Source organism: Neophocaena asiaeorientalis, unplaced genomic scaffold (genome assembly GCF_003031525.2).
Source record: "Neophocaena asiaeorientalis asiaeorientalis breed wild unplaced genomic scaffold, Neophocaena_asiaeorientalis_V1.1 scaffold136, whole genome shotgun sequence".
Taxonomy (NCBI): Eukaryota; Metazoa; Chordata; class Mammalia; order Artiodactyla; family Phocoenidae; genus Neophocaena; species Neophocaena asiaeorientalis.
In genome coordinates this window covers 6,789,271-6,812,847 of record NW_020185333.1, presented here as the reverse complement: position 1 = coordinate 6,812,847, position 23,577 = coordinate 6,789,271, and the positions used below count along the sequence as shown (strand labels likewise).

General features: G+C 37.6%; 1 protein-coding gene across 6 annotated transcripts in view; it reads left to right on the top strand.

Moving 5' to 3' along the window:
* BBX (BBX high mobility group box domain containing) overlaps positions 1–23,577 on the top strand; it is a 282,225-nt gene that overhangs the window by 242,349 nt on the left and 16,299 nt on the right. For all 6 annotated transcript variants that reach the window (XM_024735310.1, XM_024735315.1, XM_024735312.1 and 3 more), the window contains 5 exons: positions 2,757–3,765; positions 4,784–4,922; positions 8,620–8,768; positions 17,968–18,057; positions 19,421–19,480. In XM_024735310.1, coding sequence (XP_024591078.1) covers positions 2,757–3,765; positions 4,784–4,922; positions 8,620–8,768; positions 17,968–18,057; positions 19,421–19,480 — 1,447 coding nt within the window. The remainder of the gene's footprint in view (positions 1–2,756; positions 3,766–4,783; positions 4,923–8,619; positions 8,769–17,967; positions 18,058–19,420; positions 19,481–23,577) is intronic.

Below are 23,577 nucleotides of genomic sequence, written 5' to 3'. Positions count from 1 at the left end.
GATTTAAAAGTCTGTCACATGAGAGAAGGAGTAGATTAATTTAAGTGGCTTCAGGGAACAACCAGGACTGATAGGATTTATAGATTTTTGCTCAATATTTTAAAATTTTCAAACAGCATTGCCCTCTAATATGGTCACTGTCTTTGTGCAAAAAGTTGTATAACTCTCAGGAATTTTATAATAAAATGAATTGCTACATTAGGAAGAATGTTAAATTAGATAACATTAGATAAGATAATTAGGTAATTCTAGAGTGACACCCAACTCTGAGAGTTTGATTTGTGTTTATTTGGGGGTTTGGTTAGTGAGAATTGTGATTTGTAGTTATTAGTTTTATTTTTATAGTTTAACTTCCAGCCATGTAATTGTTTTTCTTATAACTTAGAATTAACATGCTCTATTTATGAAAAAACTTTAAGAGCCTGAAACAAGGAAGTAAAGCATGCCTAGTGTTCGGGGTAATTACCTTCCCAAGAAATATTATGCTGTTTCCCAGAATATGTCCCCAGAGAGAATGTCTGCATTTGTTCCATTTCATTCCTAGCTGTAGAATCCTATCAGGGGTGATGAGGAGAATTGTTTTGAAATACATTGAAGCTGAGAATAGAGTTTGCAAAGTGTTATTGGGTTTGCTAAGATGAACCTGTGCAAATGCAAACCGTTGGCAAAATCAGTGCTTGTGTGGCAAAGGTCCCTAAAGTGACTTATTAAAGGCCACCAGAGTGATAGTGATTGAAAACTATAAAATTCACCTTGAGGATGCCTTTCTAGCCTTCTTCTAGCATAGTCTTTCTCCCCACATGGGATAGTTAGATTCATGAAGGACTAGGATAATTGAGAAAGGAAAATAAAAATTATTCCAAAATTGATACAAAAACAGCAAATCTCCCCTGAGAATAAAGCATGCAGGGAAGATGATATGTATCCCAGTGTTTCAGAATTAATTTAACGTTTTGCTTTGATCTTTTTTCTGGTTAGGTTTAATAAAGGGAAGTTCTCAGTCTTCATAACTACTTGCTGAGGTCTAAAAGTTAACTTACATGATTTCCTGACAAAGGCAGCTCTGTTGTGAATTCATGATATTACACATCTTCCCTGTGAGTGATCCTGAAGGGCTGGGTACTCTTGTCATGTTCATTTTTTTAAAAAAACCTTGCACTGTCTGCCTCCTCCCGCCCCTTCTCCAGCTTCTTGCGAGACTTACTAATCATAACATAATTCTCACGGAAGGATTTGAGATATACTGAAAGTACTAAGGGAAAAAATGAGGTAAAATAGTATCTGATGTTTAATTCAATGTATTATCCATTTAAAAATGAATTTTATAGCTGTTAACAATCTCTGACAACTTGCCATTCCATAAAATGGTGATTTTTCTTTTAAAACAGATCAGTTTCCTACTCATGTACTTGATTTGGGGGGTTCAGCAAGCCCTAATAGTCTTTTTTCCTCTAAATTGACAGTGCAGAGTAGATAAAATGAGTAATGGTTAAGAATTCCTCTGCTGCCGTTGGCTTCATCAGCCTTGTAGTGACTCGTGATGAATCCCTCCGAGGGGCTGGGGGGCTGGGGTGGAAGCTGTCAGGAATCATGGGACAGACCTTATTGATCTTTGCACCTTTAGTGTCCCCCACTGAGCCTAGCACCGGGGAGCCTTACGGGGAGTGTTTATGAATGAAAAGCCAGGTACTGAAAATGAATTTTACAATGAGCTGTAATTTCCTCTTTTAGAAAATAGCTTTTAGATTGCAGTTTCAAGGTACATAGTTGCTGGAGAGGAAGGTGGCGAGTTTCTCCTTTAATGTCCTATATGTGAAATTTGGGGAGTTTAAAAACTTAACCGAATTGCTCACAGATGTGTTTTGGGGCTCAAATTTTTCAGATTTTAGGGCAAATGATGCAGTGTGTGTATCTTACAGTATGCCATTAATTCCCCTAATATATATTCAAATTCATGGAGATTTAATAGCAAAAACATGAATAGTCACATTAAGTCAGATAATAGTTCTGGTCAGAATTTGCAGCCAGGTAAGTTTGGATCAGATCAAGTTTGCCATCAAATGGGTTTTAAAAAAAAACAACCACCCCCCACTTATTTTTCAGAGCTTTTGTGATCTTTCAGGTTATCTTTTAGCATTTGTGGACCTATAATGTTTTGTTCATTAACCAAAACCTTCTGTAGTTCTTTAGTGAATCATCTTATCATTTCTAATTTTAAGCAGGTAGATAGAAATTGTTGCTATTTCTCTCATTTCCCCAAGGAAAAAGAAAAGGTAAATATCTGAATAGAGTTTAGGGATGATTTACTAAGTACTGCCATATGTGCATCATCTCACTTAGACCTCGCAGGATCCTCTGAGACAACTATTATCAGTTTTATTTTACAAAGACAACAGAGGAATGAGGACTGAAATGACTCATCCTAGGTGCAGAGTTAGCAAGTAGCAAAATTAAGACTCAAACTCAGGTCTTTCAATTCTAGATCCCCTCCTTCTTTTCCCAAATCTTGTTTTCAGAGGAAACCTTCATGAGAAGCTGAAAAGTGAGAATTTGAGTATATACTCCTCTAGAGTTGAATGAATATATTACAAAGCCTTTTATTAATTTGAATAATTTAAGTTACTTTGGCAGAAGTGGACTTGTAAAGTTTGAAGTTTGTTTTGATTATTTTTTAAGAGGATATAATTTAAAAGTTTAAGCTAGTTTCAAGTATAGAATAATGTATTTTGTTTGTTCTCTCATGTTTAACTGTTTAGATGTGCCTGGCATCAGAGGGGGTGAAAATGGAAGAATCAAAGCTAATAAAAGCAAAAGAATTAGATGGCGGAAGAATTAAAGAATTGGAGAAGGGCAAGGAAGAAAGAGAAATAAAAATGGAGAAAATAGATGAAGCCAGGTTACAGAAAGAAGCAGAATTTGAAAAATCAGCTAAGGAAAATGTAAGAGATTCTAAGGAATTAAGAAATTTTGAGGAGCTGCGAATGGATGATATAATGGGTATAAAAATGGAAGCTCCCAAAGAAATTAAAAAGGAAGAATTAGAGGAAGATCAAAAGTGTAGTCACTTCCCTGATTTTTCTTACTCTGCCAGTAGCAAGATCATAATAAGCGATGTTCCCAGTAGAAAGGATCACATGTGCCATCCTCATGGAATTATGATCATTGAGGATCCCACAGCATTAAGCAAACCAGAAAAGCTAAAAAAGAAAAAGAAGAAAAACAAAATGGATCGACATGGAAATGATAAATCCACACCCAAGAAGACTTGCAAAAAGAGGCAATCCTCGGAATCTGATATCGAGAGTGTCATGTACACCATTGAAGCTGTTGCAAAGGGAGACTGGGGCATCGAGAAGCTTGGAGAAACCCCTCGCAAGAAGGTCCGCACGTCCTCAAGTGGCAAGGGAAGCATTTTGGATGCCAAGCCACCAAAGAAGAAAGTGAAATCAAGAGAGAAGAAAATGTCAAAGGAGAAATCCTCAGACACCACCAAAGAGTCAAGACCTCAAGATTTTATCAGTATTTCTGCCAGCAAGAACATTTCTGGTGAGGTGCCAGAGGGTATAAAAGCAGAACCATTGACCCCTACGGAGGATGCATTACCACCCAGCCTATCGGGACAGGCCAAGCCTGAGGACAGTGACTGTCACAGAAAAATAGAGACTTGTGGCTCCCGGAAATCCGAGAGGTCTTGCAAAGGTGCTCTTTATAAAACCCTGGTGTCTGAGGGTATGCTCACCTCTCTGCGAGCTAATGTTGACAGAGGTAAGTGACTTCTCTAAATCTGAAAAGAACATGGAAACCTAGCAGAATTTCTCCTTTAAACGTATTGAAAAGAACCACAGTAAAGAACAGTATAGTATCAAAATAATATTTTACATTTGTACAATTCTTTACAGTTTATATACATTTGTCATTTTACCTATATGTTTTTAGCAGCATTAAGGGGAGTTTCTATTCACTTTGTACATGGTTTTCAGAATATAAGTGTTCAAAGTTACTCCAACCTTTTTTTTACTGGTGTTAGCTGGCTTTTTGTTTTAAAGGATCAGTATTGCATGTGTAGAGCTCTTAAGTCTGGTTTTTAAAATTGATGGAAATAATTTTCTGAAACAAGCAGATATGTTTGGCAGAATCTTGACCTGTGGACTCTAGAAGCAAATAACTTATCTGGCCCTCCCCACTAGGTAATCAAAACTGTAGTTGAAGTGAAGAGCTCTTTAAAACATAACAGTATCCAGAAACCAGTTAATATATATACCTTTATTCCATAGAGTGTTTCATATAAATTCATCTATTTTAAAATATAGTATCTGGCTAGGGGACTACCTGTTGCCAAGCTAAATTCCAACTATAGCGATGTGTGAAAATAGGTCTAACAAGTCCTGAATGAAGATCCTTGAGAATACATAGTTCTCCAGGCATGTCATTCCAGTAAGTCTTGGGGAAATTAGAATTAATAGTGCATACCAGAAAAGGGCTCCCACACCTCAGGTTGATTATCTAATGGAAAAATTAGTAGTATTGATAGTTAGTCTGTCTCATGAGTCATGTAGCACCTGTTATGATGAGATTGTGGATCTCAGAGTCTGTAAGTTACTTTTTTCCATGTTCTGTTATTAAAGGTGGTCCATCAGGAATCACTCTGAGGAATCTGAAATAGTTACAAATGGCATCATGCAAATGATACCTAAGGGGTCAAGAGATCACTTGTGAAGCAACTAAGATGATTTCCCTTCCATCCCAGTATACCAAGCACACTCTTTCTTTTGAATTTCCTTAGGGAAACGAAGCTCAGGAAAAGGAAACTCCTCTGATCACGAAGGGTGTTGGAATGAAGAAAGCTGGACATTTAACCAGAGTGGGACCAGTGGAAGCAAGAAGTTCAAGAAGACAAAGCCAAAGGAAGACTCTCTCCTTGGGTAAGTGTCTGTGAGCACAGTCAGACACATAGCACAGACCCCAAATGTGGTGGTATTTTCAAGGTAAACAGATCACTAACTGCTTGTTCTTTGAGTATCCAGTCAGCACCTCCTGCCATCTTAGTAAGCCCATGAAGGAATACAAATCAAGTGTATCGCATGATTCCTGCTGTTAGCATGGGTGTGTGAGTGATAGTGTCATTCATGTTTTAAGTATAGTACAAAATGTGTAGATTTTAGACTTAGGCCTGAGTTTGAATGGAGGTCCATCTTGTATTAGTGACGTTACAGTATATATGTTTTTACATTTACAATACATCTCCAGGATGCATTTCTCATCTGAAATTTATGATGGATGTTATATAAGTATGTTTATACTTTGCTAATTTTACATACTGTATGTACTTCATTTAATATTTCTGAAGGTTATGCACATGTTTATAAAATGATGACAACTGAAAATGTAGATAAAATTATGTTTCTACCTCTGACTTTGTTTTGTGTAAACCATGTTCTAATGCTCTGAGATTAAAATATTAGATTAAGTATTCTCTTGATACAGAGAATATTCAGCAATTAATTATGTATTAAAATGCAGTATCAAGAAAGAGCATACATCAAGATAAAATCATTAAGAATTATTTCATTTTTTATGGGCTTCCCTGGTGGCGCAGTGGTTGAGAGTCCACCTGCCAATGCAGGGGACGTGGGTTCGTGCCCCGGTTTGGGAAGATCCCACATGCCGCAGAGTGGCTGGGCCCGTGAGCCATGGCCACTGAGCCTGCACGTCCAGAGCCTGTGCTCCACAACGGGAGAGGCCACAACAGTGAGAGGCCCGCGTACCACACAAAAAAAATAATAATAAAAAATTTTTAAAAAGGGCTTCCCTTGGTTGAGAATCTCCCTGCTAATGCAGGGGACATGGGTTCGAGCCGTGGTCTGGGAGGATCCCACATGCCGCGGAGCAGCTAGGCCTGTGAGCCACAGCTACTGAGCCTGCGCTTCTGGAGCCTGTGCTCTGCAACAAGAGAAGCCACGATAGTGAGAGGCCCGCACACCGCGATGAAGAGTGGCCCCCGCTTACCACAATAAGAGATAGCCCTTGCACAGAAACGAAGACCCAACACAGCAAAAATTAATTAATTAATAAAACTCTAAAAAAAAAAAAAAAGAATTATTTCATTTTTTATTATATAAAACAGACTCCTAATACCAATCTTAACAGAAAGCATTTTGTTAGGAGATTCAGTGCTTTATATTGGTGAAGAAATCATCTGTATATTCAGTTGTACTGCTTTAAAATTCCTTTGAGATTTCTCATTAGCCCACTTTGAAAAGAATACATTGACTAGAAATAAGTACATTTTAATATATTTTCCATATTTTTTCATAAGTATGTTAGAGGCATGCAAATTTTATGCACTTGGTTTATCCATAAATATTTGCATTTCTTTTTGTGGGATAGTGTACTTTTTCAACTGGACGTTACAGTGCTTTAAGGTCTGGTTAAGCTTAAGGCCCTCATCATACAGTGGGAGGGTGGAAATTATTTCTTGTGATGGTGATTCCTCAATATTATATATATCGAGATGATATATTTATAATTTTATATATTTTGTTTCTAATGTTTTTAAAAGTCCAAAGTAGTTCAAATTAGTTTTGCTGACATTATGCTTAAAGAATGACATGAAAATACTCACATTTGTCATTGTCAAATACAAAAGTATTTGCATGGTTTTCTTAAAAAGTGACAATTGAGCATCAGGACCAGTGCTCTATATCTCCTGGAACTACCAGTGCCCTGTGGGTCTGCAAACTGAGAAGGAAGCAGGTCTTGTTGTAAACAATATGAAGGCCAGGGGAGTTAAGCAGGCATGAAGGCTCCCCAGCAGAAAGTTCTCTGGTGCTTCCATTCAAAACTGCTGAAGCTATGAGAGAGAGATTTTTACCAGTCTTCTTTGAGGAAGAAGAAAAGTGAAACAATCTTTTGAAAATCTGTTCCTGAAAAGAGATTGGGATGTGGGGTGGTTTTTTTTTTTTGTTTTAATCATTTCTAAGGAAGCCACATGAATTTAACTGGGAGTGTGGTTTTCTGCAGGCTAAATCGGTGATAAAACTCTGATCTTTCCTCTTCTACCTTCTATACAAATTGGCCTATCAGAATCAGGCTATCTGGGTTTGCTTTGTTTGGAACATGCCAACATAGTTCATGAGCAGTGAAAAATGCCAGATCCTGTCAGTCTTCTCTGAGATTTCTAAATGAGCATTTTAAACCTTTTTATTGCAGAAAGTGTGCTCCCTGTTTAGTTAACTATAGCCAAGGAAAATTCACTCAGTATTGGCAGTTCTACTTTTATAGACTTCTCCACGAAAAACATAGGTAATTATTCTAGTTGAAAAAAGAAGGGACCTAAGGAGTTACAGCTTGCATTTACTTATTTTTCTTTTGCTTATCCAGAGTATCTGAAAAATTTACGACTTATAGATAGCTTTCTGACAGCATCTGTTTAGTATCAGATAGTATCTGATTTTCCATTAGTATAAATATTTATTAACTGAAATGAGAAAAGACAGTTTTATTAAGGGAGGAACATCATTCCCACCCACCACCCTTCACTGCTTTGTTAGAACTTAGTAGTGGCCTTTTTCAGTTGGCCATTCTGATGGTCATCTGACTGTCTTATCTCTGCTCCCAATTCCTGTACATTTCTCCAAAACTGAGAATAGTCTTAAGTGGACACACCTCAAGGACATCCCTCAGGTAGCAGCCTAACACGTTAACTTCTTGTAAGTTGGTACTCAAAGCTGCTCTCTTCTCAGTACGCTTTCCATTTTCCATCTACCAAGCACAGCAGTTCTGCAGCTTCTCCCATCTGTTTGGGTTGCATCTTAGCTAATAAGTCTCACTATAAATGAAAGCCAGCAGCTAGCCTAGGATCCAGCAGGCATACTGCCATTGCTGTGAGGGGGACTTAGAGACAGTCAAAAGCAACCCAAGGATTTCCCAACTTTGCTGGTGGCTTGCTGGTGGCATTTATGAAGTCATTTGTGGTTTGCGTTAAGGCAATGTTGCCTCTCTGCCAGTTGTGTTCTTTGAAAATTGGCTTTACTTTTTTCATTGAGTGTCTTGTCCTCATCCTGGTCAACTGCCCAGAAATTTTTTCGAATATTCAGAATATTTGTTTGCATTTTCTTTGTGTGTGTATATTTTAATCACGTACTAGTCAATAATTTTTTTAAATTAAGCTTACAAAATTACCAATATACCATACTGTCAGTAAGCTTGCATACACACATACACACACACACACACACACACACACACACGAGAATATTTAGAATGAGAAACTTGTCTGGATGGAATATGCTTTGTATTGAACTTAATGAAAAATTCCCACGCCAATGGAAAGAACAGCAAATTCTCCACTTTAAAAAATATTCTGCTATTTTTATATAATGTTTCTACTTTTCTAAGGTAATAACCTGTTGTATGAGTTTATGAAGAAAATTGTGTTGGTAAATCTCAAGCATTTCTGAAAAGATGTTTTTTGTCCTTGCACAGAATTTATTAATAATGCTCTAATTCTTAGGGACCCCATTTTCAAATGGAATATCTTTAAATATATCTTAGATCATTTTCTGTTTAAATATTTATATCATGTGCTGATTGATTCTATCCCCTCCCCTCTTTTATTAGCTCAGCAAAGCTGGATGAAGAATTTGAAAAGAAATTCAACAGCCTCCCTCAGTATAGTCCTGTTACATTTGACCGGAAATGTGTACCTGTCCCAAGAAAAAAGAAGAAGACTGGAAATATGTCCTCAGAACCGACTAAAACCAGCAAAGGTTAGATATGTGCTGTACTTTCCTGCAGTGTGGTCAGAATCTAACTGAAGCCTCTTCTCAGCGTCTGCAGCTCCCTTTAGATAATGTAACTGGGTTTACAGTTGAAGCAGCGAGTTGGAATTTCAGGTTGCTTTCCAAGATTATCTTGGTTCCTGCCTTGCTTCTCTCTCTCTTCTTTCCTTCCTAAGTCTCTTCAGCCTTTGTCCTTTGGCATCTCAGCCTATACATTTGCGCCTAAGTGTGTAGCTCTTTTGAAAGTGTTATACATGGTCTTTGACCTCCTGCTCTCCAGAATTCAGATTGGGAATGTTGAGCTTCTCTTGAGCAGAAACTGCTGGCTGAGCCTAATTCTTCTGTTCCCTGTCTGTCTGCAACAGGTTGGACTCTGGGGTAGTGAAATCCTTCCATTCACCTAATAGGGAGACTCTATTCTTTACTGGCAGTGTGAATCAAATGAAAATAAAACTCCCTGTAATACTCCGGCAATATAATTTTTATTGGTTTTGTTAAATTTAGAAAAATGCTGTGTTTTCAAGAATATCAGATTCTCCTCTGTGTATATCAAAGAAGCTTTTTAAATTATCAGTGTGACTTGGGTGGATCTCAGCACTCATTAGGGGCAACACTGTAGTTCCTATAGGGGTTTTATTTATTTATTTTTGCGGTACGTGGGCCTCTCACTGTTGTGGCCTCTCCCGTTGCGGAGCACAGGCTCCGGACACGCAGGCTCAGCGGCCATGGCTCACGGGCCCAGCTGCTCCGCGGCATGTGGGATCTTCCCAGACCAGGGCACGAACCCGTGTCCCCTGCATCGGCAGGCGGACTCTCAACCACTGCGCCACCAGGGAAGCCCCTTAGAGGGGTTTTAAAGAGTGGGGGGGGGGTGCCTTTTCAGTGGTCTCAACACCTGGGACCACCATTACATTTGTGGTGCAGGGGCTGGGGTTCTAAACATCCAAACCCACCCAGGACATTCAAGTACAATGAAGAATTGTCCTACCCTAAATGACAGTATTGCTCCCAGTGAGAAACTCGTCTTCTGATTTTACTTTAGGTCTAAAGGTTGATGGGCAAATATACCTCTAGTTTTCCATACAGATGTGAAAGACTTCTTTTGGTAGCTCTCCTATAAGGGTAGTGAATGGAGAGATGAAGAACTAGTGTGGCCAAGGTTTTGTTATTTCCAGGATCGAATTCTGAGCAGGATTTGGTAGATTTCTCAAAATTACCCTGTAAAAGAGGCTACCTGTTGCTTGCTTTATGGCAAATCAGATTAATTCTTTTGTGTGTGTGTTTTTTAGTTGGATAGATTATGAATATATCTTTACATAAATCTTGCCCAAATCTAGCAATCATGGATAATGATCAAAGATAATGTTAACGAGGATATATAATTTCATGGATTTGGGAAAGTATATAAGGTATATATATCTAGGGAAAGATTATGTCTGAAGAAACCTAAACCTTTTTCCCTCAAGACCTAAAACCCCCATTGTACACTGGAATTGAAACAACTGAGGAGACCTGTATCTCAGGATGAATCTGAAAGGTTGAAAAATATTCTCCCTTCATGATTAAAGGCAGGGAAGAATGTAAAAGTGATTTTAGAATTAGCTTGGCTTTCCACTGTGGTTAATAAAAACAAGTCTAGTGAATAAAGAACTAAAAAAGAAACGTTGCATCACCAAGCCTGCTCATCTGGGAAAATAAAATAGGGTTGTTCTGAGATCTCCCAAGATACACAGGAAAGAAATAAAGCAGCTTGTTGACAGGTAGGTAGCTGAGCACTGTAATAGATTGCCAAATGAAATGACAGTCCTTGTGCCCTGGAGATATTTAGGAATAGGTAAAGTAGTCCATGAGCCCAAAGATGCCAGGTATCATCAGCCCCATAATTCTTGGATTTAAAGTTGCTGATAAATACCTGACAAGCTAATAAAATGGAACTTAACTGATTGCTGTACAGGATGTATTCTCTTCCTCCACTCCTTGCAGTTGGAGACATTCATTTTAGAGCTCTGAAGTTGGCCAAATTATCCTTCAGGGACAGTAACAGTAGATTTATCTTTGTAAAGCTGTAAAACCCTGAAGTTAGAATGTATTTTCACGAGACCTGCTCTTGGGTCTGGGTTGTCTGTTATATGTTTTTCCTCTCCTGGCTGAGATTAACAGTATTTCTTTTGCTATGAAATAGCTTTTTGGAGTTTTGGGTTATACTTTATACAATATCACCTTAACTCTTCCATTATGCCTCTCAAGCCACAAAGTCCCTGGTTCTTATACAGTATATCAATAATTACATAGGTAGGAGGTCTGTCAAGGCTTTAGATTTTGCTCTGCATTCCGACTTGTGGAGCAAAATGTGATTAAAATAAAGCAGAAATTAAATAATATATTCTCTATTTAGCAAACTAAAGAAATAGTATTTGTGGCTGATTGTAATTTGGCATTAGCAGCGCCAGTGTACTATCCTACAAGTTATTAATGAAATTATCATACCAGCTGTGCTGTAACTGCCTGATCTTTAGAGGATAGAGGAGATTGTTTTCTTGGAGTCTAGACCCTTTGCATCTTTACATAATGAATCGTTCAAAGCAAACATTGTGAGTGAGATCATTAGTTCTTTAGTAAAGGAGCGAGTATTCATAGGAAACCCCATTTTTTCTCCCACAGTTTGCCATTTGTCTGTATTTTATTTTCTCCTATATTTGTTATTCAACACTTATTACAATTTTTCCCTGCCTTATACTAGGTACTTCTTTAGCTCCTCCAGGTTATATGTATAGAATTTTTATGAAATGTAATTTCTAGAGGAAAATGATTTATATAGTTACATATCTCAAAATCATAGCACCTGCTTGGGCTTAACAATTCTGTTTTTCCAGTGGTCTTCTTATTTATATCTGTATTTCTAAGTAGTCTTCCCCTTTTCCATCGTCCCGTCCACTATCTCTGCCCTGTCCCTTATGTCTATGTAATAGGTCTTGTCAGAAACTTTACATTAAAAAGGGATGAAAATAATTGTCACCTTCTTCCAACGAGACTCAGACTACATTATAGTAGGCTTAGTATATAGATGATTTAGGAATAGAATTTCCCTTTGCTTCTAAGAACAAATTATCCAGGAAATTACAATCCATCTAACTCACAATGCAGGTCAGCTGAAGCAGCCCATTCCTATAGTGTTTTCTGGTTTCTCTCCCACAGTTACTTATATATATTCAAATGAAAGCTTTGAATTATAAATCTAAATTTAATTGTAACTTCTTAAGAGGTTTGTTTTGACACATTATTTTAAGTGTGTATTTACTCTTAATGTATGAAGCACTTTTTACAAAAGTTTCAGAAGTCGGAGTGCTCTGTAAAATAGTAATTTTCAAGCAAAGTAGGGTCATGGAGAAAAAGTTAATTGAGTTCAATTTAGAGTGTTTAAATTATGCCTGAGCTTGACCCTTGACTTAATTTCTCCTCCCTTATTTCTTTATCTTTTCACATTGTTTTTTGCCCATTAACAAACATACTGTTGGTCTTCCTCATTTTTTTTTTTCCAATTCACACTTACACTGCAAGATTGAAATTTCAAATGGTTAAGGATTTGAGATTTTTAAAAATCACAGTGGAATAAAAGAAGCAGGTTTACAAAATAAAAGACTGAGGACAGAAACCCCTGTTTGGGTTTGAGCCAACCTGAGGATACTTTCTGTGCTCAAGAGCTTAAATGTGATGAAAGCCAGGCCATCCTTTCCTATCAGGAAGTGATAGCTTCCAGGTTGGGCAGAACTCTGTTTTTCGCCATGTAACTGAGTCTTCACTGCCACCAGACATTTCCTTGAACGTGGTGACAGCACATTTGCATGTATCAAAGCTATACCTAGTATAATCCTGAGTTTTTTTTTAAACAAGGCATGTATGTCTAGCGCACTAAGGTGACCCCTTCCCCTCAGTGAATCCTAACTTGATTGTGGCTGGTTTACTTGAACTTACTCCAGTCCACAGATTCATATGCCAAGCAGCTGGGAGCACTTCGGTATAAATTATTTTTTTAATAAATTTATTTATTTTTGACTGTGTTGGGTCTTTGTTGCTGCGCATGGGCTTTCTCTAGTTGCAGTACACAGGAGCTACTATTCATTGCGGTGCACGGGCTTCTCGTTGCGGTGGCTTCTCTTGCTGCAGAGCACGGGCTCTAGAGCACAGGCTCAGTAGTTGTGGCGCACGGGCTTAGTTGCTCCCCGGCATGTGGAATCTTCCCGAATCAGAGCTCGAACCCATGTCCTCTGCATTGGCAGGCAGATTCTTAACCACTAGGCCACCAGGGAAGCTCTGCTATAAATTATTGCAAAGGAATTTGTTGTTTCACTGGTCATTCATCACTTATGTGTTCATTACAGAAATGACAGCCTAGTCTTAGAATAAACCTTCTTCCCTTTTTATAGCTTAAAAACATGAAACTATAGAAACTGGACATTAAGCCACCACCATTCTAGTTATGCCGAACGCTTGTTTCCTATAATAGTTCTCCAGAGCAAGGTTCGCTTAATTCACCTTACTTGCTGACCTTGAAAAGTTTTCATACCATGCTAATACTGAAATGGCTCCTATGTCACTACACTTCTCAGCCAAAACATGTCCATTTTTCAGCAAACCATGAACAACATTAATGTTTTGGAAAAGTTATTGTTAATGTCTCTATGGCACCCTTCTTACCCTCTCAGATTGTGGTTTGTCTCTGCTATTTTCTACCCAGCTGTGAAGTTGGGGTGCCAAAGAGTTTGATACCTTCAAAACACAGGTCATCCAGCCCCAAAATGTAAGTGGAGTCCTAAGCTAGTTTATATGCCAGCAACAGGTGATTTTGTCATAAGGAAGTGGAAGCTGATACAGTCTTTAAAGAAATTTGGTAGGAAGATGAGATGAGATGGCATGGAAACATGAGATGGTGTTTTAGTGAAAGACAGTTGCCAGTTCTTTGCTTTCTGAATGATTCCTTCTAAAACTCTTTTCTCTGCTTTTGACTTCCTACCTTTTCCCTCCATGGACATTTCTATGTTAATAGAATAATTAACTATGGAAAAATTTCTGGTGGGCAGGAATCAAATTGTTCACTTCTTGACTCTAAAACTACTGCTTTTCAGTGAATACCATCATATCTTATCTATTACTCCTTCAAGTTTGTCACTTTCTTTTTTATCTGAACTTGTCATTTGCTTAGATTTGTTTTATAGTTATAGTTTGGGGATGGCTAGCAGCAAGGAGGTTTAAAAATATAAGTTTACAGGAGCTCTTCTATGTACTAAACCACCCTGGATGTTCTTTTTTATGTTAAAATTGGCAAGCTCTATATTTAGTTTTGTCCTTAAATTATACTTTTTAGATTTGTCTGAGTATGGTTTGGTCTGAAAATATATATTCTATTCTTCTTTCTTAACCCATTCCATACATCAAATCAGTTTGCTTCTGTGAACCACTTCCTTATCCCATTGTCCTCACACACAGTGATGAACACAGAAATCATACTCCCTGTGAGGCAATAGCTTATTATTATTAAATTATTTTCCTGTGGGTAAATCACTAGGATCCTTATGGTCCTGAGAAGTCTCAGAATTGTTTTTCTGCTTTCTTCTTCTTCTGTGTTCTGTGATTACCCGTGTATCTGTCATTCATGTGCCCTGGCCTGCAGTTTCCTAGATTGTATAAAATACATATGAGTAATTGCAAATGGACTATAGAGAATACCTATAATATTAGTATAGATTGTATACATGATATCTTTTCTTTGTATTTCTTAAATTTATTTTCTTTCCCTTTTTGCTCACTCCCCCGCCCCACCTCCCCCCAAAAACAAATAAGAAGTGTTTTCTGTTTCCATTTCAGATCACCACCACCCAATTCAGAAGTATTTGCTATGGGTTATTTAGGATGACTTGGTGTAGTCATCAAAAAACACTTGTACACCTTTATGTTATCAGTAATAATAGCAAAAACTGTCATTTCTTGAGCTCTTTATTGATGCCATCAGTGTTTTAAGAGCTTTATTTATTTGTGCATGCAACAGTATTGTTGAGAATCAGTCAAGTGTTAAGCACCACTCTAGGCATGTAGAATATATCTGTGAATGAAAACAAAGAACCCTGCTGCCAAGGAGGTTACATTTTAGTGGGACTACCAGGAATAAACAAGCCTAAACAATAAGAAAAGTATATAATGTATCAGAAGGTGAGCAATGATATGGAAAAAAGAATAGTTTTGATAGAACAAGAAGGCCAAATATCAACAAAGAAGGAGAAGACTTGAACACTATACAACAGCTAGACCTAACAGATATATATAGAATGCTCCACCCAACAATAGCATCGTATACATTTTTCTCAGGTGGACATGGAACAGTATCCAGAATACACAGTATGCTGGGACATTTAACAAACCAGTAAATTTAAAAGGATTGAAATAATTCAAATTATGTTTTCTGACCACAGTGGAATGAAATTAAAAATGAACAGCAGGAAAAAATTTAGAAAACTCAAAAATATGTGGAAATTAAGCAACACACTCCAAATAACCAATAAGTCAAAGAAGAAATCAATAGGGAAATATGAAAATACTTTGAGATGAATAAAATGAAAACACAGCATACTAAAATTTGTAGGATACAGCCAGAGCATTGCTTAGAGGGGAATTTATAGGTGTAAATGCATATATTAAGGAAGAAGAAAGATCTCAAATCAATAACATAACCTGTCTTGAGACACTGTTAGAAGAACAAACTAAACCTAAAGGAAGTAGAAGAAAAGAAATGATAAAGATTAGAGAGGAGATTAATGAAATGAAATTTATTAAAGAATAGGAAAACAATAGAGAAGATCATTAAAACCAAAAGCTAATTCTTTGAAAAGAACAACAAATTTGATAAATGTTTAGCTAGACTGACCAAGGAAAAAAGAAGACTCAAATCATTAGAATCAGAAATAAAATAGGGGCCATTACTACCGACCTTACAAAACTGGAAAGGATTATAAAGGAATACTATGAACAGTTATATGCCGGTAAATTAGATAACCTACATGAAACAGACAATTACTAGAAAGACACAAACTACCTAAACTGACTTAAGAAGAAGTAGACAATCTGAATAGACCTTATAGCTAGTGTAAAGATTGAATTTAGTAATCGAAAAAGTACCAGACCCAGATGGCTTCACCACTGAATTCTTCCAAACACTTAAAGAATTAATACCAGTTTTTCATAAGCTTGCCCATAACAATGGAAGAGGAGGGAACACTTCCCAAATCATTCTATGAGGCCAGTATTATACTAATGTCAAAACTAGACAAACACCATTTTAAAGCAATTATACCCCAAAAAAGATGTTAAAAAAAAAAAAAGAAAAACTATAGATTATATCAGTAAAAATATTTTCTTTTTTCAATAAAAGATTCAAAAAAAAAAAAAACTAGACAAACACATCACAAAAAAGAAAAACTGTAGACCACTATCTCTAACAGATATGGACACAGAAATCCTTAACAAAATACTAACGAAGTGAATTGATATAAGAAGAATTATATACCGTGACCAATTGGTATTTTACCCCAGGAATACAGGGTTGGTTTAACATCCAAAAATCAGTTGATGTAATTTAACATATCAGTAAAACAACAACAAAGAAAAATCCACAGGATCATCTCAATAGACGCAGAAAATGTAGAAAAAGCATTTGACAAAATTCAACACCTTTTCATGATTCACATCCAACAAACTCAGAAATAAAAGGGAACTTACTAAACCTGATAAAAGACACCAAAAAAAAAAAAAGAAACCTCACAACTAGCATTATGCTTAATGGTGAAAGATTTGTTGCTTTCCCCCTAAGATAGGGAATAAAGACAAGGATGTTCACTCTCACCATTTCTATCCAACATTATAGTGGAGGTTCTAGCCAGGGCAGTCTGGGATAGGGAGAATACAGATGTCGGGAGGGGTGATAGCTAAAGAATATGGAATTTATTTTTGAGGTGGTAAAAATGTTCTAAAATTGATGGTGGCTGCAAATATTTGTGAATATAAAAACCATTTTATTGTATACTTTAGATAGGAGCACAGATAGTTTACCTCTGGCAGGAAGGCAGGGCATGTGGATGCAGACACTGGCAGCAGGAGCAGCTTATAGAGCTTCTAATTTTTATTTTATTTTATTTTATTTTTTTGTGGTACAAGTGCCTCTCACTGTTGTGGCCTCTCCCATTGCGGAGCACAGGCTACAGAAGCGCAGGCTCAGCGGCCATGGCTCACGGGCCCAGCCGCTCCGCGGCATGTGGGATCCTCCCGGACTGGGGCACGAACCCGTGTCCCCTGCGTCGGCAGGCGGACTCTCAACCACTGCACCACCAGGGAAGCCCTAGAGCTTCTAATTTTTTAATTCTCCCTTCAGCCCTGTGACTTGGGCACTATTATTATCCCCATTTACACACGAGGAAACAGAAGTTATGGAAAATGTCAGTTTCACATAGGAATATCAGTCAAGTGTAGAAAGCAACCTGCTTTTTGGAGGTCAGTGCTGTGGCTGGCCTTTCTGATGGGTGACTGAAAAATCCCAATTCTCTTTTCTTTATGTGAAAAAACTAAGATACAGTCTGAGACTTCTCCCCACTCCCCTACCCCCGCCACCCTCCAAAAAAAAGTTTGGGCAAATATTTTTCTATTTTTAAATCACTTTTTTTCCTCCTAGAATATCCTCAGAATAGGCTAGAAAGCTGTCAGGCCAACCCAAAAGTTGTCCTCAAACTGCTGTCCTTGTGAAAATCAGTTTCTTAGGAGAGATGAAATGCCAGTGCCATCCTTTCCTTCATGGTATTTAGGAATCTAAAGTAAAACCTTTTCTTTATTACAGACTACATCTACTCTGCTGTTACTGGTTGTGGTCTGTCTCTAGTCACTAAATCTGCAGTTTCTGCTGAGGGAGTCCCAGCCCTAATGGAGGCTTCTGTCCAATATATTTATAAGGAAAATCTCACTGGTTTTTCAGTAAGTCTAGGGAAGGACGCTAAGCGCGAGTTAGATGAGAAAAGATGCAAGATGACATTTTTTGTGAATCAGTTTGCTTATTCCACAAGCTGGGGGAGGGTGTAATTGTTTAGAAACACAGTATTTTTTTATGAAACATTGTGAATTTTAAATATATTTATATTAATATTGTCTGTAGGTCCTTTCCAGTCTCAGAAAAAGAACTTATTCCACAAAATTGTCAGCAAATATAAGCACAAAAAGGAGAAGCCTAATGTTCCGGAAAAAGGTATTGGTGCCTTCCATCCTCCATTAAGATTTCTTGGCCACGTCCATTGTGAATTCATCTTTGAATGATGCTTCACTGCACCGCCTTTGCCTCTACCTCCCCTTTGCTTGCTTCAATGTCATCCGCTCCTGACGCAGGCACATTCATTGTTTCTAGATTCTGCAGCTAATTGCAAAGAGAGATCTTCTTCACTTGGATTCCTACTGAAATCCCATGTTTGTCTCTATTTTCAGAGTTCCATATGAATCCTGAAATTGCTTCTTTTTATTTGTATTTGGTGCATTTTCTAATTTAGTCTTCTTGAGCTCTTTTCCACTTATTTTCTTTGACTATTCTTGTTTTTTTCATGTTTGGCAGCCTTCATAGCAGGACCACATTTTCCTGCCTCCTGAAATCTTACCAGTTTCATATGCCTATGAAAGTCCCACAGTTGCTATGCTTTCTCTGACACTTGAGGATTCTTGTCCAGGAGGATTCCACTCCTACATTGTAACCTATCTATCTTCTTTTTTTCTATTTATATACTTTGTCAGACTCTTCCCACCGCCTTCAGTCACATAACTGTTATTTCCAGAGGGCACTAGAAGTATACGCACTCAACCCTCCCTTTACTCTGAGCATCTGTCTCGTTTTTATGATCTGGATAGGCCCTTGAACCTCTTCAGGGCTCATCTGAAGATTTGTCTCTTCTCACAGGTCAGGCTCCTATTGTTCTTTCACACAGAAGATAAATCCCATCTGGTTCAGTATAGCCACGTGTCCTGGAAGTCAGGCTTTTTCTCTAGCATCTCCTGCATGTTAGTGTCGTGACTGCCATGAGCCTGATGCCCATTTGCATCCTACTTGCATGGCCAGATGTGGAGCCTTTCGTGTTTCTGGAATGAGGCTTTAAATGCAGCTGTCTTCCATGTGTAGACATACGTGCCTCTGTGTTCCTGTGTGTAACCTTTTGCTTAATTTGGGTTTTATTTTCACCTCCACTTTAGCCTCCTAGTTTTGTTTTGTATGTTAATATTTATTCTCTGCTTCCAGTGGAGAGAGATCACTCTTTAGGTAAAATGTCAGCTTTTATGCTTACCTTTTAACCAATCTTCAGGTTATCTTGATTAAAGTCATAGAAATTATCCAACAACATATTTTTAAAAAGGCAAACTTGTTTACTTTTAATGTATTTCCTATATGGCCTAATTATTTTAGTTGGCAAATGCAGTTTTGAGACTTAAGTAGTTGAAGTAAAATTCTGCTTCATTTGTGTGATAATGCTTTTTATTGAAGTGGTTTTGTGTATTGTCTTATTTTTATAGTGTATGTGTCTATACTAGGGGTAGAGTTTCACTTTCCTTTTCTGTTGTTGTTTTTTTAGGAAGTGGGGATAAATGGTCAAACAAGCAACTCTTCTTGGATGCCATTCACCCTACAGAAGGTAAAAGAAGCAACATTCATTGTATCATTTCAGGTAGTCTGTGCTGGAAATGGCATAAGTTTTGTAGGTTTAAACTGGCATAATTTATATAGGTTTAACCAACGGCATTAGACCTGAGTGTTCATAATTGGGTTATTTTTAATTTTCAAATCAAAACTGATAGATTTTTGATCCTACTAAGAGTCAGGCTGTGTGTCCTGTGGAGTTTAATTTGTGAAAGGGGGATTTGTAAGCTTTGAACCAGAAATTAGAGGTTTTCATAACTGAAAAATATTCAGTATTGCAGCTCACGTTGCAGGCGGGTGCTCATGGGGAGTCAGGGCAGCATGGGGCTCTCCTGGTTTGTTGGACGTGGGTGCCCTGCAGACATGGTTCCTGACCTGAACTTCCTTCGTAGCCCACCTCCCACTTCCTCTAACTGTGATCAAATGGAATGTCCCCGAGGCTTATTGTAGCCAAAGAAAAGTCCCATATTGACTGGTATGATGTTATAGGTACAGATTTTATTTCAAAATTTCCCACAGTCGTATTTATTTGTGACTTTAATTCTTCTTAAATATTGAACCCTTAGGTGAATTTTGATTTCGTGGTGGTAAGGAGCCATCCTTCCATTCTTCCCACTGATGCTATCTTTTCCGTTTAGATATTTTAGAAGAGCTGAACATTTTTGTAGTGCTTAATGAGGAGTCACTTCATTTGAAAACTAGAAGGGACCGTAGTGATCATCGTTTGATTTATTACCCCTTTGATTTACTTACGGGGAACTTGATGAACAAGTCCATTCTCTTGATTTCCAAATGTACCCTCATTTCTTTGTTAAAAGGAGGGAAAAAATTAAAATGCACATGTGGCCTAGGTCATTTATAAAAAAATAATCATGTTTGAAAGACATTTGTGAAAAATATTCAAATTTGAGTTCATTATAAACCTGAACTTCTGTTGTTTGGTAGGCACAGTTCACATGAGCTGCATGACTGCTTTTGTGTCGTTTTGCTTTTATAGAAAATGCCAGCAGTACATCTCTTTTCTGGCTTGTTACTTCACATTTACAACCTCTGTGGAGTATCATTTCTGCACTTTGCTGGCAAAACAAAATATGAATTGTTGTGCTGCTCTCAGCTTTAAATCATAACATCCCCAAATTGACATACATTCACACTTGTGTATTTTAAAAATAAACGTAAGGCACTGATGAACTATCAGAGGAATCTAAAAGAGGCATTTAAGACAATGTTACTCTTTTCTTAAAATGATACTTTTCTAAATATTTTGGTTTTAAACAATGAAACCCTACTTCATAGAAAAGCAGGTATCATAGCCAGGGTGGTATAAAGAGCCAAGTAAGTAGGAATTAGGGGACCTGGGTGCTAGTCTCAGATCTGCCACTAATTAGCAGTTTTCAATAGGACAGACCATTTAACCTTACTAGGATTCACTGTCCACATTTGTACTCTGTTGTAAGATATGTGTGTTTAGGGGTGGAGTGAATGAGAAGGCATAGTAATACATGATCTATACATTTCATTTCCCTTCTAACACCTGATGATTTTATTACTGTGATATCTTGAGTGGGTGGTGTGATACTAAAAATACCATATTCTGAAGCCCTAATTTTCTGCACTTTGGAGGTCAGAAAAGCAAATCAATTTTGAGTCTTCTAGGCAGTCCAAAGGGTTTAGTTGGAAATATTTATTATTGTTGATGTTTAATTATATTTACTATTAATGTATATGGAACAAAACTGTGGAGAACATGCACTGAAAATTGCATGTCCTTTAGTGTAGTTGCAAATTCATTTTACATGGCCAGAAAAAAAGGAATCAATTTGAGGGTTGGAAGTTAACCAGTAACTTAAAGTGACTTTTTTTGTTATTTATTTTTATAACATGCCCTACATTTACTTGTTCAGGTGGTGACTACGTGCTTTGTAAATTATCTAGGCCCTTTACTCCATCCTCTTTCTCACCTATGTCCGTATCATTGCTTATTAAAACTTTACCTTGGATATTATAAATATATAAGGACAGAAAAATGAAACCATAATCAGGACAGTTAGCATGTGTAGGCTATCCTGGGCAAAGGTTAGACAGGAGTTGTTTATAGCTGATGTCTATAAATGAAATATTGACTCAACTGAGGCTTTACAGCTGTTAGCCGCTCCTGGCTTCTGTTAAAGTGGATGACTTAAAGTTCACTATCCTTTCTTTACACCACCCTGAGTATAATTGGCTTTGAATTTTTTTTCCCCAAGATATTAGAAATTTTCAGGTGTTTAGTAATCACATCTGAGTTTTAAATGCTATGCTTATAATCTATTTTAAGAATTCTCCCCATGCTTTTAAAATTCAAAATCACTAAACCACTTCTTGAAATTTTTGCAGATCAAAAAAAAACAGATTGCCTATAGGCTAGAGTTAAAGTTTTCAGATAAACCAAGATGACCTCCCTCTGCCACTGTGTTTATCTTTCCACCAACTTATGGTGTCATATGTTCATGCTTAAGGTAGAGGTTTCTAATTGTAGTAATAATGATGGTGATGATTACTATACTGCTTTATGTTTCCAGAGGGCTTTCACATATACTTTTTGTGAAAACTAATCGTAACAGCATCTCCAGTCAATTTAAGGAGACCTTATCAGCCCCAAATACATGATAAGGAATTAAGCCTGACCAATGTAAGCAGGAAGGGAAGAAACCAGCACTAAAGTACACTGGCCACTGCAGTTTTGATTTTTCAGGTGTTTGTGGATAGCCCTCATTTGTTGGAATTATAAATGCTGTCTTACAAGAAAAAAAAAAAAAAAAACCTAAACCTCAAACTAGGTATCTCTAAAAGATTCGTTTCTTTGCAATACATAAATCTAATCACAGGGGAGAAAAATCTGGTTTTCTAGTTAGATTTTGAAATATGATCCACACACTCAGGCTAACTTGATCTCTTTTCCTAAGTTCAAAATAGTTGCCTTATAATTTCAGCAAGGTCCCCAGGATCTGAGGTAAGGCTCATTCATTTGATTCCTGTTTTCCATTCATCAGTTAACTGCATTTTCAGCTCATGGGAGCCTAACCCATGGCAGTGAGATTCCAGACTTGGCTATAATAATTTCAGTGCAGGTTTGCCTCCTGTAGTTGGCATGTGAATTCATGACTCTGGAGCGCTTTAGTGGCCTCCTGGAGTATAGTACAAGCACAGTGCTGCTTTCCAAAAAAACTTACTCTACATTTTGGGAGCAGAGTTTGGAAAACAAGATAGTCTCTGATTGCCATATTCCTAATGTTGCTCCAGGAATCAGCTCACATTATCACCCTCACATGATATGCTCCAAGTATGTTATGATTATTGTGGAGTGTAAAAATCAGCCCTGTGGACTCGTTTGGTGGTGCTTGGGTAGGTTTGTGTGTTCAATTACAAGCCCAAAGAGAAATGACTAATTTGTTTTTAGAGGACAAAACCTTTCTTTTCTCACATTTCCATTAGTTTGGCAGGGAGGGCAAAAAAGGAGCTGCCTTGCTGTCTTGGTATACAACTTTGGGCTCTTTCCCTCTCTGAGTTTTTTTCATTTCCTGTCCCTCACCACTGTTGACCTGAAACTAATAGACTGCCAGTTATTTCTCCAGCAAAGATGGGTTTATTTTGGATCAGCAGAGAATATAAATTTGAGGTGTACAACCATGGTATGCAAGTCCTCACACGTCAAGGGAAGGAGAGTTTTATAGGCGGGAAAGAAGTAGGTAAGGCTATGGTAAATCAAGTCCATGGCTTTTCACTGGCTGAGTCCTTGCCAGGAATGAAGAGAGGAGTCTTTGTTTTTCTGTTGGGCTCTGCTGTCATCACAGGGCATGAGAGCTCCTCCTTCTGGTCTCCTGACTCTATTTAATTGAGGTTTCTGTTTATTAATTTTTTGCACCACTAAGCCTTTGTTTTGGATCTTGCAGGTTGGTGGGGAGGACAGTGTATGCAAATCTGAATAAATTGTGTCCCAATAGACCACAATTTCTACATATGGTTAGGGTCCCTATCTGAGATCCTTTTGACCAGCTAGTCTGGAGAGGATGATAAAAGAAGTTTCTCTTTGCTAATGTTGCTGGACTCGGA